At 43.2% G+C, this 14531-nt stretch overlaps 1 protein-coding gene across 4 annotated transcripts in view; it reads left to right on the plus strand.

Moving 5' to 3' along the window:
* Positions 1–14282, plus strand: part of arhgap36 (Rho GTPase activating protein 36) — a 59437-nt gene extending 45155 nt beyond the window's left edge. For 3 of the 4 annotated variants that reach the window (XM_056369756.1, XM_056369759.1, XM_056369758.1), the window contains exons 4-12: positions 4377–4693; positions 7940–8156; positions 8302–8357; positions 8881–9031; positions 9138–9286; positions 9840–10010; positions 10118–10206; positions 10295–10521; positions 11901–14282. In XM_056369756.1, coding sequence (XP_056225731.1) covers positions 4377–4693; positions 7940–8156; positions 8302–8357; positions 8881–9031; positions 9138–9286; positions 9840–10010; positions 10118–10206; positions 10295–10521; positions 11901–12232 — 1709 coding nt within the window. In that variant the 3' untranslated portion in view covers positions 12233–14282. The remainder of the gene's footprint in view (positions 1–4376; positions 4694–7939; positions 8157–8301; positions 8358–8880; positions 9032–9137; positions 9287–9839; positions 10011–10117; positions 10207–10294; positions 10522–11900) is intronic. The other variant, XM_056369757.1, reaches the window with a different exon arrangement.
* Positions 14283–14531: the final 249 nt, after the last annotated feature.

Below are 14531 nucleotides of genomic sequence, written 5' to 3' on the forward strand. Positions count from 1 at the left end.
AACGATTACAACACAAAACACAACCTCTAACCTCCTAGTTTCCGGTCTAGATTGGCATGCATCATATGTATATACAAGCAGCCATATGTGGTCGGTGTGTACTGTACTAAAGGGATTGTTCCACGGGTTTCTACCACAGAACCCGGGTTCATATTTGGTTTCTTTGCCCCTCAAAACACTGCCTGACCTGGGGGAGGCGTTTTCCGAATTACAGGCAGAAACAAAATGTTGTATCTGTCATTTTATAAAGCAGAAATAACTTACCGTAAAAGCAGCCAGCAGCTGCTTTGAGAACAACAACAACACTGTTTTAGTTTTTTTTTCATTAACTGACTAATTAACCTAATCTTTATAGCTCTTAAGATGCAGCTGAAACGCAAGGAATGCACAGCTGGGATTTAAAGATCCTAATTTAACCCTAGTTCAGTTACTGTGGCTGCTTTAGTAGCTGGAGCTGTTTGGCAGAAAGGAGCATAACATAGTAAATGACCATTATAATGGTCGTCTGAGTCTTTTAGAGCAGGTTTCATAACCTGGATGAGCCATTGTGTTTTACAATACCTGCTTAGTAGCCAAAAGTGAATTGTGACTGGTTTTGTTTTCCTCGTTAGCTCTGTGACTCCCAGCAAACTTATACGTGTGGCTAACAAGCTAATGCTAGTTGGCAACCGGCCAATAAGGAGCTTATCCGTGAGCCTGGCACCTGGCGGAGGCCCACGTGGATGAGGGCAGGTCAGAGTCGATCAATCACAAATCAAGAAACTGAAAGTTGAACAGAAGAAAAACGTTTTGCTCACTCCCAGATTTACTTTACAGCAAGAAATTCTGTCTGAGAGATGTTTTAATGCAAGTTGATTATAAATCTCAAACTGATGTTTGATGCTGAAATTGCCAAATCCTGCATCACAATGTAAGATTTAAGATGATTTTATATGTTACGTTACTGTAAGTAATGAATAAACTCTCAACTCAACCTGTGAGTTATTTCAAGATGAGTCAATCCCGTATCTTTAAAGCTTTGCGGGGCATCCTGCCATTGGCTGTCTGACCCGCTTGGGACTCCTCTCAGTGTGACTGTGCACGTGTGTGTGTGTTGGTCCTCCATGTGTTTTCATTCAAACAATCTCGGCGTTTAACGATTCTTTGGATGTGAGCATTTTAAGTTTAGACGGAGCCTGATTAATCTGCTCGGTGTTTCCTGCTTCGTGCATGTGAGTGACACATGCAGAGTGAACTCTAATGCCTCAGTAGCCTTTTATAACCCCAGTCTATTCCTGTGTATTTTAGGCGCTGTAAAAGTGGAGGAGTCACTTTATATTCCAGCTTTGCAGGATGGATAAGAGCTTGTCCTTAAACTGGACGGATCAGGGTTACAGAACCTGCCCCACAAAAATCATATTAAGGTTGTTTTTTTTTGTTTTTTTCTTAAAATAAGTTTAAAAAATCTGAGATGGCCAGAAGATAATTTTGTTTCCAGTGCTTTATGCTAAGCTAGGCTAACCACACTCCTGCTCCATCGCACACAGACTGAGGTTGGTGTTGCTCTTCTTATCACACTTAAGGGAAAGAAGAGTAAATGTATTTCCCAAGCATACCGTCAATACTAGAAAATTTGTTTTTGGGACAATGTTGAAATAAAAATTATATTTAGAGATCAGTAACGGACAAATCTAACATTAGATTTCCAAATATCAAACCTGCAACCCTTATCTTTCATCATTTTTAAATTTTCTTTGCAGGTTTTTACTTCCAGAGAGCGTTAGTTTGTGTTCGTTTCACCAACTTCAGGCAGCCGTGTGCGAATATCTGCAGATGATTGTCTGTTTTCTCTCGCAGATTCAATCTAATCAGCTCTCTTAATTGTTGGTGTCGCTCATTAATCCAAGCCGCTGCTTTTGTTATTGTTGTTCTTAATGCCCTTAGTTCACCTCTCTAACTGGATTTTTACTGCGGGTTGTGCCAGATCGAGGCGTGTGCTCGAACTGTTGTGGTCATGTGACGCAGCACAGCGAAGGATTTGCGGCTTTAACCGAGCTGCCGACCACGAAACTCCCGCGATGACGGCGTCAACCTGCAGCCTGTACCGCTGGCGTCGCAGTAAGCCTGTATCAGTCTGAGTGTGATGTCTGGTTTGTGACTGCGGCTGCTCTAACAGGATTACCTGGTTATCCCTCTCTAGCCTGCGCTCTCCATCCACCCCGTCTCTTCTTATACCCCTCGTCTACCTGAGCCTCTAATCTCTGTGTGAAGGGCCGTGGCGATCGCTGCGTTCCCAAGTTAACGAGGTTGCACGTTCATTTCATCATCAAGTCCATTATGTGTCCACCACTTCAGGCTCAGCTCTCCTTCACTCTCGGTCTCTCCGCCCTTACAGAGGCACATCCACTTTAATCTCTCCTGCTCCATTTATTCTGATACTGGTGTCTCAGTCCGTCGCACCAACTCTTCTCGACGGCGGCGGAACATAAATGAGGCGGTTAGAACCGAACTGAGCCTGAAAAAGGCAGGACAAGATCCCGAGGCGCGTGCTACAAAAGCAGGATTTGGGGTTATCGAGGTAATTTCAGGTTGAACTCTGGATTTTCAGTAAATCACCATGGTAACTCCTTACTTTCCCCGGAGCAGGTGAAACTTCAGAGGATCAAATCAAAACCAGTCAACAGCCCCAACTACTAACCAATCAGATCCATCATTCCTGCAGGATCATGTCATATTAAGTGCTTTTATTATCACGTTAAATCCAACTGAGCCAGTTGATAACCAGCTTTTGGTAGTACAGGTTATCCAGGACAGCCGAGGTTTGGTTCAGTTAAGCCAGATATCAAAAAGTTATCCTGGTTATGTTGAATTTGCTTCGTAGCGCCGCAGGCCTCTGGTTTTCAGGTTGGTCTCCGGTTGGAGTTCATTTGTGGGTGGGAAAGCAAAACAAATCAACATGATTTTGTGATTAGCGATTGTGATTTTGAGCATTCATTCGTTGGATTAATATCAAGGAAGTGATCTGTTTATGTGATCTGTATAATTATGCAACAGCAAACATAAATGAATCGATAACCATGGCAACACTGACATTCCTTGATGCATTATGTGTTCACTATGATTTATCATCCTCATGTCACTCGTACTACAACACGATGAGGTGGATGTAAAAAAAAAATTTCATATCAAGAATGCAGCTTAAATAAATTTGAGAAACCTTCATTACACACCTGATACACCTGAAACTGTGACGTCACGGCTTCGTGTGTGTGTGATTCCACTTGGTCCATCATTTCTCTGTGAACAAAAAAAAGAGTCTGTCACCGTGGAGATGAAAGTGGAGCCATCTTCCTGTTGTGGAGTTCAGATGCTATCAGCAGACAGGAATGTGTTCCTGCAAATAAAACCAGACTCGGTCGAGGCTCCAGTTCTGCTTCGGCCTCTGATTTACAGCGTCAGCGTGGTCACGCTAAATCTGCTTAATGTAAAAAAATAAAATGTTTTTCCTGGAGAAGAAGAAGTGCTTTTTCTAAGTGTTTTTTTTAAATGATTTTGACAGTTTTTCAAGAATTATGAAAACTTTGCTCCGCTCATGTCCAAATGAAGATTTAGTTTAAAAGCAGGAAAGGGGGAGACTTTGTGTTTTCTATGACGGATGTGATGTTGGACACGTTTAGGAAATATTTAACACTTAACACAGACTTGAAATAAATAATACTGACAGTTTCTTTTTATTTTTTATTTTAATTTCTTTATTAATCTTCTCATTTATCTTGATACTGAGTTCGGGGCTGGTGTCTGAGGATATGAACTGCAAAGAGAATGAAACAATGTGGATCCGTGGAGTTTTTAAAAAACACCAAATAAGTGTATCATCTCCTGTGTGAATCATCTTCTGAGAGCTTTTGAGTGTCTCTACCATATCAGGGAAAAGTCTGCAACCATGTCTCTCTGGACCGTCCGATTAAGCCAGATTGATAAGCACTCGCTTCCCTTCTTTATTTATTTATTTATTTCTGACATCCAGACCACATTTCTTTCTACTTTGCTAAAACAAAAGAAGCTGTGTTCACTCCTCTGCTGTGGGAACTGTTGTTTCTCTCACGCTTAAACGCTTAATAAAGAGATGGTTTCATCAACTTTTAAACAAATAAATTAACTTAAAGGCTTTTTTTTTGCCTTGAGATTCAAAAGTATCATCAGTGTTGCATTGAACCAGAAGGATGTTAAAGAGGTTTAAAAGAGGCTGTGTCGCTCTGTAGAGATGATGGGAGTCGGGTGTCAGTGACCATTTTCACATGACACATAACCTTTGGATCCGTTGTCAACTGTTCATCTTGAAGTGGAAGTTACAGCTTCGGGTGTCTCACTCGTCTCCTCTTTTTCTCCTCCTTCAGAATCCGCTCCCAAGGCGTTCGGCATCCCCCTCTCCCAGGTGATCGCCAACGACCGGGCGTACAAGCTGCGGCAGGACGCCCTGAAGGAGAGCAGGCGCGACTGTCTGGACCTGGAGGCCAGCATCCTGCGCTTCCGGGCCGAGAAGCGGCAGTTCTTCAACGGGAACAAGCCGCTGGTCGGCTCCTCGTCCATCACGGGCGGAGGAGGACCCGGGTCACCCTCCGCCAACTCGGTGGCTCCGGCGCCGATTTTTGAAAACCAGAACAAACCGCTGTCGCCCACGTTTCTGGATAACACCGGCCGAGGACAGAGGAGGGTGAGGATGAATACACACACAGGCATCTCCGAATTGAATATATATATATATATATATATCCAAGAAAAAGTTTATTTATAAAAAAAAAAGTAATATAAAAGTTTTATTGAATTTTTACTTTGTGGATCCAGAGAGAGAAACAGAAATAAGCTTTATGAACGAACACAGTCATGCAGGAGTGCCTCTGTAACACTGTCAGATGGATCAGTGACCTTTGACCCTTTGACCTTCTCCTCTGTGTGTGTATGGGCTGTAATGAAGGCCTCCACAGTTCAGCTAGTTAATCTCCGACTGCATCTCCAGCTGTAAACATTTTCACAACAAATTCCTCTATTTGTTTCCACAGTCATGTGTTTGTACGTAAAATGCTGCGTTGGTGCTGTGTGTGTGTTTTTTGCTCTTCTGTCTGTGTGTGTGTGGGTGTGGGTGTGTGTGTGTGTGTGTGTATGTGTGTGTGTGTGTGTGTTAACTCTCTCTGCGCTCGAGGCCATCACACCCTGCAATTCCCTCCACCTTGATCTGGAAACGGTCGTTAGCTTAAGCCGGTAATGAGTATTATTACAGCCGCAGCGCGCGGTAATCGAACCCGAACCAGCGATCAGTGAGGTAAACACTGCACACACAGTCCGGCCTGAGCGCAGGCGTGACAAAAATAATCACATCATACTGTAGTCAAGGGTTGCACCTAATTATCTGTTGATTACTTGTTTGATTAATTCCCTGTTCAGTCTGTAAAATGTTAAGAGTGAAAATATCCATCACAATTTTGTGTTTTTTAGGGTTTTTTTTTGTGAAATCAAAGGGTTTAAACCCTGAAAATATTTAAATTACACAAGAGCATCATTTAAATAATGATAAACAGAGTCAAGTCAGAGGTGGAGAATGAGCCTGAGCCTGTGATTGGCCGAGGTGACACCTGCGGCCTGAGACGCTAGAGAATCGACAGTTTCTGTTTTTCATGTTAAAATAACAGCTGTTATTATTCATAGTGAGTATTCTCATAAAAAAATAGTTAAAAATAAGACGTTAAAGGACAGAAGCAAATACAATATTTATCATAAAGTGTCACGTCTCTATTAACAAAATGTTCCATAGAAAATGACACGACATGAATTTCTTGTTTACTTTTAATTTGGAAAGACCTGATATCCAGTTGTATCAGAATACAAGACTGATAGATTATATAAATACAGTCATTTTTTCCTTTTTAACTTCTGACGTCACTCCGCAGGCCGCCACACGTGTGTAATGTCTGATTACATGTAATGGACGTGTTGAGTTGGGCCATAAACTTTATTTAGTTTAACATCCAGCAGATGTTTGTGAGTCGGAGAAACAAAATGTTTTTTTTATTATATCCGACAAGTAAAAAAACTTTAATTTAATATAGAAATTAATTGTAAAGTTAATTAGTCAGTTAATTAACATGGGACACAATTTTTGTCCAAATAAACTTGAATCTCTCCCCCACACATGCCGACACACACTCCTCCACCTCCGCTCCAGCTTGTATAAAAATAAACATGTATAAATGACTGAGTGTAAAAAATATTATAATCCAGTTCTCCTATAAACTGTTTGAAAAACTTTTTTATTTTCCAATCTGTTGATATCATTATTTAATATAAAACAGAAGTTAAGTTTGTCTTTTCATCTTTAACTGCAGGATAAGAGTCTGAATGTTTGTGTAGAAATCCAAACTTCACATCACTAAAAATCCCCACTTAATGCGTTTAAATGATGAAACGGGTTTATATTATCTGAACTAATGACACACACACACACACACACACACACACACACACACACACACACACACACACTTGGCTGGAGATCTTCAGGTTGATAGATGACGCAGCTGCAGCTCGGTGGCGTTACTCCGATGACGTACACAGTCGGAGTGAAGGTTGAAATTTAATGGCTGGAACAAGATGTTTAGTGGAAGAGAAGAAGAAGTTGCTGTGACGACTTTATAACTTTAAGTAGCCGCACCTCCCCCACGTGGACTAGGAGGGAGATTTATGCATAAATCTCAGGTTTAAACTTTTCCTAATGGCAGGTTGCAGGTTGTGTATCATACTTGATATTTTCATGTGAGTGTGCCACTGCTTTTTCTATATTTCAGGAATTCAAACCAGGTTTCCTAAAATACTGAAGGTTTTAAACGAGACAAAACTTCCATTTACTGAATAAATATCTTCTCGTTTCGTGGCTCCTGAGCTGAAAATTCCTCCGACACCAGAAATCACTGTCGACAAGTGATTTATATTTTCTGTGGTATTCGTTTTTTTCAGCTCCTCAGGTATTTATTGGATGCCAACTCTGGGATGAGACTCTTCTGTTCTCCTGCCATCCGTCTGAAAATGTTCTTTCCTTTTTTTTCCTCCGTCACTGCTCGTCTTTCTGTCTCCATCATCCACTGTAAATGTTTTCTTTTCCCTGCTTTGTCTGTTTCTAATTAGTCTTGATCTGTTTCTCATCCAGTTAAACGTCAGCGTCTCTCTCTCTCACTCTCTCTCTCTCTCTCTGTCGTCATCCCCTCATCACTGACTTCATAAATCACTCTCTGGATCACACGTATTAGTTTGATGTCGTTCAAAACCACCAACAAACTAAAGCAAAAGTTTCTCCTCTGATTTACATTTGGTAAAATCCATTAGAGCAGGACACTGGATCTTTTGAAGCTGATAGCAATTATTAAAAGTTTGAAAAACCTGATCGTAAAACAGCTGATGTAACATACAGATGATTTATATTTTATTTGTATTTATCATTATATTCCACTGTGCGTGTCTAGATCTGGTCAAATCATGTAGTTATTATAATTATAATCTTAACTCAAGGTGTCACTTATTAGCTTTTTATGGAGCTTTCAGTCGCATCCCACCAGAAAAAGCTAGTAAGTGGACCTTTAGATGATCTTATTTATTTATTTTTGTCAAAAATCCATTTAAATGTATTTTTATGAGTTGTGACCAAAACAGGAAGATTTGAGTGTTGAAAAACAAACGTCACTGCCCTCTAGTGGACAAAGTATGTAATGACTTTTATTTTTTAAACTCAACCATCATACAACTTTTAACTTCTCTTCACATCTGTTCTGAATATTATGAGATCATTTTCTTCATTTATAGATTTCCTGATACATTAACCTGAGGAGCAGATTATCCAGCACCACACCACTCAACACCCGTATGACTGGAGAAGAAACACAATTAAAACTAAAAATGAAATAATCTCTCGCAGGGGGGTCTGTCGGTGGACTCCATCTCCGACCTCGTGGAGAGTCAGTCCCGCCTGCTGGAGGCGCTGCAGCTCTCACACCCGGCCGAGCTGGAGCTGAAGAAGGCGGCGGGCGGCGGCTCGTCGGAGGGGAGGACCCAGAACAAGCTCAGCCTCAACCCCATCTACAGACAGGTGCCCCGCGTGATGGAGAGGTGCTGCAGTCACATCGAGACCCACGGTGAGACACGGGGGGGGGGGGGTTTGCTTTTCTCTCGTGCACAAATGTAACAAACCCTCAAAACGACTGATAACTACTGCTGCTGGTTGTCCACGTAAATGTACATTAATTAACAAAACTTTAATGAAGCCTTTCGTCTCCACAGGTCTGCAGACTGTGGGGATTTTCCGAGTGGGAAGCTCGAAGAAGAGAGTGAGACAGGTGAGGACACACACACACACACACACACACACACACACACACACACTAAAGTTTCAGGTGAGTGGCTGCATCATTTCCATCAGGGTGAAATTCACAGGCTCATCATGAAAATATCAAAGGTGAACACTAAACTGTGAGTGTCTTGAAGCTGGGGACAAATGTTACTTATTATTATTATTATTATTATTTTTATATATATAAGAAACATCAGTAAAAGCTGCTGTGACGCTTTTAAGATTTGGAAAACTCACCCCTCCATCTCCGTGTCTCTCCACCACTTGGGTTGAAGATGACGAAGTGCGGAGGTGTCGGTGCAGCAGCATCATCAGTTCACTTCCTGTCGTGACGTTTGATTCACTGTCCGTGTTTCCTGTCGCGCCTCGTCACGGATCACTGGCAGATAATTATAATCTGATGATGTGTGATATCCTGTTTTTGAGAAATCTTGTTCACCGGGGAGAAGTGGTCTTTATTTGACCTCCTCGTGTGTGTGTGTGTGTGTGTGTGTGTGTGTTCTCCTCAGCTGCGGGAGGACTTCGACGTGGGGGTGGACGTCCAGCTGGACGAGGAACACAGCGTCCATGATGTCGCAGCGTTGCTCAAAGAGTTTCTGAGGGACATCCCTGATCCTCTGCTGCCCAGAGAGCTCTACCCCGCCTTCCTGCACGCCAATCGTACGTCACACACACACACACACACACGCACACACACACACAAACACACCCATTGGTTGATGAATTGATTGATAATACTCATCTCCTCCTCCTCCGCCTCCTGCAGTGCTGAGAGGAGCAGACCAGCTCCAGTACCTGCAGCACCTCCTCTACCTGCTCCCTCCCTGTAACTGTGACACCCTGCTGCGCCTCCTCACCCTGTTGCACACCGTGCAGAGCTTCGCCCAGGACAGCATAGGAACCAACGACGAGGAGGTACGACACAGCTGATCCGTTTTTAAAGGGGCAGTTTACTCATCATTGATTAATGTCTGAGGAAATAACCCTGATGACTTTTATATATATCTCAGTATATCTGACCATTCTGTATTTAATGTGTCCATTAAAGGATTACACATTAAACTGGTGAAACGCCCCTTTAAAGGACCATACTGATTGATTTGCATGTTTAACGACGTCTCCAAGAAAGATACAACATCCAAGATTTGAGAGTCTAGAAAGAAATCTTAATATTCAACACGGCTACGTTGTTGGGAAATTTAAAACACACGTGTATTTTGTTTTCTTGCTTTTTTCCCACTAAAAGTTTGATGTTTGTGATGTTGAAAAGAATCTAAAACAATATGTTGTGTTTTTGAAAATGATAGAAAACGTCCTCTGTAGTACTTTAAAACTAGACAACCGTTGTAATAAAACTACATCTCACATCCTTCCATCCAAACTTCTCCTCTCGCCTTTCTGTCCTTCCTCACATCCTCCTCCTCTTCACTCCTCCTCCTGCTCCCTCCCCCTCCCCCTCCCCCTCCAGATCCCTGGCAACAAGATGACGGCTGCTAACCTGGCGGTGATCTTCGGGCCGAACCTGCTGCAGAGGGAGAGAGGAGGCGACGTGAGTCTGCAGGCCATGGGGATCGAGGACAGCACGGCCATCATCAGCGTCACTCTGGTGCTGATCCAGAACTACAGGAGGCTCTTCACGGTACCGTGATTCAAAATACGACTCAAGCCACGACTCAAACCAAGACGACTCAAACCAATACCCAGAAAACTTAATGTGTGTGTGTGTGTGTGTGCGTGTTTCTCCAGGTTACTGCAGAGGTGCAGCAGGAAGTCCTGATGAGTCTGATCCAGACCGACCCTGACATCATCGACTATCTCCTGCGTAGGAAACTGAGGTAACCGTGACAACCCGTCTGTCAATACACCCCCGTAAGCATCAAATTTTCTCTCCTGTGGCTAATTGCGGTTCCCGTCTCCCCTCAGCAGCAGCAATCTGACGGTGGAGAGCAGCAGTGAGTCCGGGGGTCGCCGGGACACGGGGGCGTCCCTGGACTCCGTGGGGGCCTCCAGCGGCAGTCTGTCCCCGCTGGAGCCCCCGTCACCTCTGTTCCCGCCCGACGGTAGCGGCGGCGAGGGCAGCCTGACCAGCGAGGTCTTCCTCAACGTGCTGAAGCTGAACCAGAACAGGAAGCGGCAGGAGACCAGATACGGTATACTCCACCTGTTGGTGTAACTGTGTGTCACATGATCTGGGCGGCAGCAGCGTCATGCTAATTAACGTGACAGTGCAGTTGATGAGCTTGTTGAAGGTCATTGAGCATTTTATGACTGAGGCATGAAACTTTCTCCAGTGTTTCTATAAACCAGGAAGTTGATTTTCAGACGTGACCTCTGGGAGGGGGCGGAGCCGCCTGGGGCAACGAGTGTGGTCCAGACCGAACTAGCATGCTAGCTTCTGATTAGCATGTTGGCTAGTCATGTAATTCCATAGAACACAGAGCAGAAGTCAGTGTTAACACCTGGAAACGGCAAAGTTGGTGCTCTGAGCAAATTGATGTTACACAGCCTTTTCTGCAGATAAGCATCTTTATTACAACAAAAATGTGATTTTGGTGACGAGCTATACGTGATTGTAGCGGACAAATGTGGCAGAAAGCAGAAAAATGCAAAGCTGAGGTCAGTGACCTCTCGAGGTCACCAGAGGTCAGATACAAATTGCCTCCACGTCTGAAATAAAACCTTGGGGTGTGTAGATGCTGAAACGTTCATGCTTTAGTCATAAAATGCACACATGGTTTGTCTATCTGCCCCACTGTGATGCAGAGCGTAAATTTAAACAACAGACCTGTTTTTACTCCTTAAATCCTGAGACGGTGAGAGTGAGATCCGGAGGGGAAATCTGCTGGATGACATCACAGAGCAGAGGAGGAGAATCCAGAGCTGGTTGGATGAGGGAAAGTCGATTGGGAAAAAACTGCGTTTATGCTCAGAGAAGCAAAATAAAAGAAGATGATGAGGGACAGGGAGCAGTAACGTTCATGCAACAGTCTCATGTACACTGACTCCAACAATGAGACAGGAAGTAACTACAGCTCTGAGTATCTTTTGAAATGGCTTTTATATATGTGTTAAATAGAAGTTGAATTCCATGTGTCTGAAAGCTGAAGCGTGTCGACATTTGGGACGATAAATGTTCCAACAGCACCATCTAGCTGTGACACATAAAGAAGTCGCTTTATATTGAGTGCTGATTTTAGCAAAACAAAAACCTTAGTTGCACAATAGAAATGCTCGTGGTTCACTCTGTGAACTGCTTTATTCCTGAGGGGCCCGTGATTGTTTTCTAAACTTTCCTCACACTGTGTGAAATCATAATATTGTTCAAGCAGAGAAGAAGTTTTCATCGAGGAAACTAGTGCTTTTATTTTCCAAAGGAAAGGTCTGTTTCCTCTTTCCCCGGGAAGGTTCAGGATCAGTGTTTGAGCTCTGCAGATGTTTAGTGGTTTGCTCAGCGGCACTTAAGCAGGATGAAAACATAAAACATACCAGCATGCAGGTTCGAACCCCCCGTCCTGTCTCCTTCCTCCAGGTGAGGTCCCTCCAGGTAAATCCATCCGCCACATGCGTCAGTTCCACTCCCACCACAACCTGCTCAGCCTGTCCCAGCCCTCCTCCTCATCGTGCTCCACCTCCCGGCTCCACGGTCAGGACCCCGACCCCCAGGACCGCAGGGGCCCGCTGGGTTCTGCGCTGAGCTTCTCTCTGGGCGTCGGCGGCGGCAGCTGCTCCAGTCTGAGCGGGTCGACCGAGAGCAGCATCTGGGTGAGACAGACGCCGCAGGAGGAGAGCAAACCTTCGCCCGCCACCAACTTCTGGGACTTCTTCACCGGGAAAGGCTCGAGCTCGGAGACGATGGTATGATGAAGGGCGAGAAGAGAGGAGGAGCGTGAGTGTGCAGTCGTGCAACTTCCTGTCCGAGGTCAGAAATCCTCCGAAAAATTGGTCAAAGTTCCTGTTACATTTCCAGAGACGTCTGTTGACTTTACAAACAAAAGATAAGTATATTCCAGGATTATAAACGCGTCATGACGACTCTTGTTTTGAAAAATCTCCAAATTTCCTACTTGAACTTCCTGTATATGACTGTAGTTGGGACAAAGAAGAAATGAAGAAAACCCAACAAATGGAGGATAAACTTTTTTTTTTTTTTTTAAAGACAGTGTGGATTGATGTTGAAGATGAAAACGTCCTCGGACAGAGTCACGGACATCTGAGTCAATAAAGAATCAAAAACAAAATAAATCTGTCAATGAGATTATCTGGAGGTGGATGCAGTAATAATTGCATTGTATATAAACTGTACATGATGTATTCCATAAGTTTACATACACAAAACTTTGTCTTTACTACCTAGAACTGTGTAACTAACTGTAGCTGCATGGGCTCCACTAACCCGTCCTCTGTAACGACGCTGTCCCGGACTCCCTTTGGTTTCTTTTTGTTGTTTTCTTGTTTCCCCCTCAATGAGCCACATTTACTTTGACTCGGATTCACAATTCATCTTTCAGCTGTCCACAATTAGCAACTATGAAGATCCAAAGTGTGATCCAATAATATGAACGACTACAGATAAAATATTTAACGCAGCCATTCAATTCCAAATTTGAAATCGGCTCGGAAATTTTTGTGTGCAGTTCACATTCACATTCGAGTTCGTTAAGTTTCAGCAAAGAGGGATTTTGCATTCTGACCTGAGAGGTTGGATGCTGCGTTCATATCACATGGGCAGTTTAACTTGTAAACAGCCTTCATGTCCATTTTGAAGTCCTATTAACCAGTTTTCTGAAAACTCCACTACATCCATCTTAATCCAAAAGTTTTGAGCCAAAGTCCTTTTGTTTAAGATTTAATAAACCCAAATTCAATAATGTAGCACTACACCGTCTGTGCACAGTATTTTTAGCCCTCATATGACCAACTTTGCTAGTGCACAACCGTCCTGAGTCATCTCTACCAAGAATCCCATTTCCTGTGAACGCAGCATTAAACTTCAGTATTCTACAAGTTAAAAGAAAACCATCTGAAACAGTGATTTTCTGCAGCAGAACAACTTTTATTCCATTAAAGAAAAAAGAGCTCAGAATAAAGGAAAATTTGATCATCCGTGCAACTCCATCTAAATGAGGAAGCTCATCTGTTGAGAGCTCCGGAACAGCCACTAAATAGGATCTTATGAGAACTTCTACGAAGGTGAAGAATGACCTTATTTCCCATCAAGCTAATCGTCTTACAGCAACGTGGAGGGTCTGTGTTACATGTAAATGTAGTTTTAACAGCACTTTAATGGCCATATTTCATTGTGAAGCAGCCATTGAAATGCTGTTGAAACAAAGGTTTTTCGTGCTGCCTAGATGTCGGAAAATCTTCTCAACGAAATGACGCCTGGTGTTTTAAAAAGGTATCTCAGCATGTGCATGTGTCTTCGGAGCATCTTTGTCACCGTGGTCCAGCAGCTAGAAATCACTTAGACTACATGGATGTCGTATAGAAATTCAGCTTTCAGGAGCGTTACCTTCCTTTAACCACAAGAGGGAGACATCCGCTCATATAACCTGCATAGATTTAGTGTGTTAGGTTTGGGAATAGTGCCAAACGGTAAGAAACTGTACAGATGTTTTTGCCTCTGGCCTCTTGTGTAGTAGAAATCCACGATGTTGTACAGAGATTTTCCTACGTCCTAACGTTTGTATTTCTTCACCACAAACACAGAAGTTGTCCGTCACCTCGGCAGGTGAATGTATCATCTGTTCTTTTGGGTTTCCTTGTAGAGAAAACAAGATATATTTTGTCTTTTTTTTTTTTTTTTGTCAGTGACACTTTTTCTATATCATTGTAAAATCCATCAAAGTGTGTTAAGACCTAAACCGGAGAATGTACCGCCTACCTGCAGAGAATTAAATGTCAAACTCGCTCTGTGTCGTTGCTTATTGTCGAATCTGCTGGGAGAGAGGAGGGGTTATTATTCTGACTCAGTTCACTGTTACCATGTTACCGTGTCGGGGCCTTTTGGTCACTTTTGGCAGCACAACAATTTGAAAAGCAATAATGTGAGTCAGACGACAAAAACACCCTGCAGGGGAAGATGATCTCACACCGGATACGCAGACGCAGCTTCAGTTGGTTCCATTTAGATGCTGCAGACTTCGTTTGGATTTACAGA

This window comes from Seriola aureovittata, chromosome 23 (assembly GCF_021018895.1).
Source record: "Seriola aureovittata isolate HTS-2021-v1 ecotype China chromosome 23, ASM2101889v1, whole genome shotgun sequence".
Classification (NCBI taxonomy): domain Eukaryota; kingdom Metazoa; phylum Chordata; class Actinopteri; order Carangiformes; family Carangidae; genus Seriola; species Seriola aureovittata.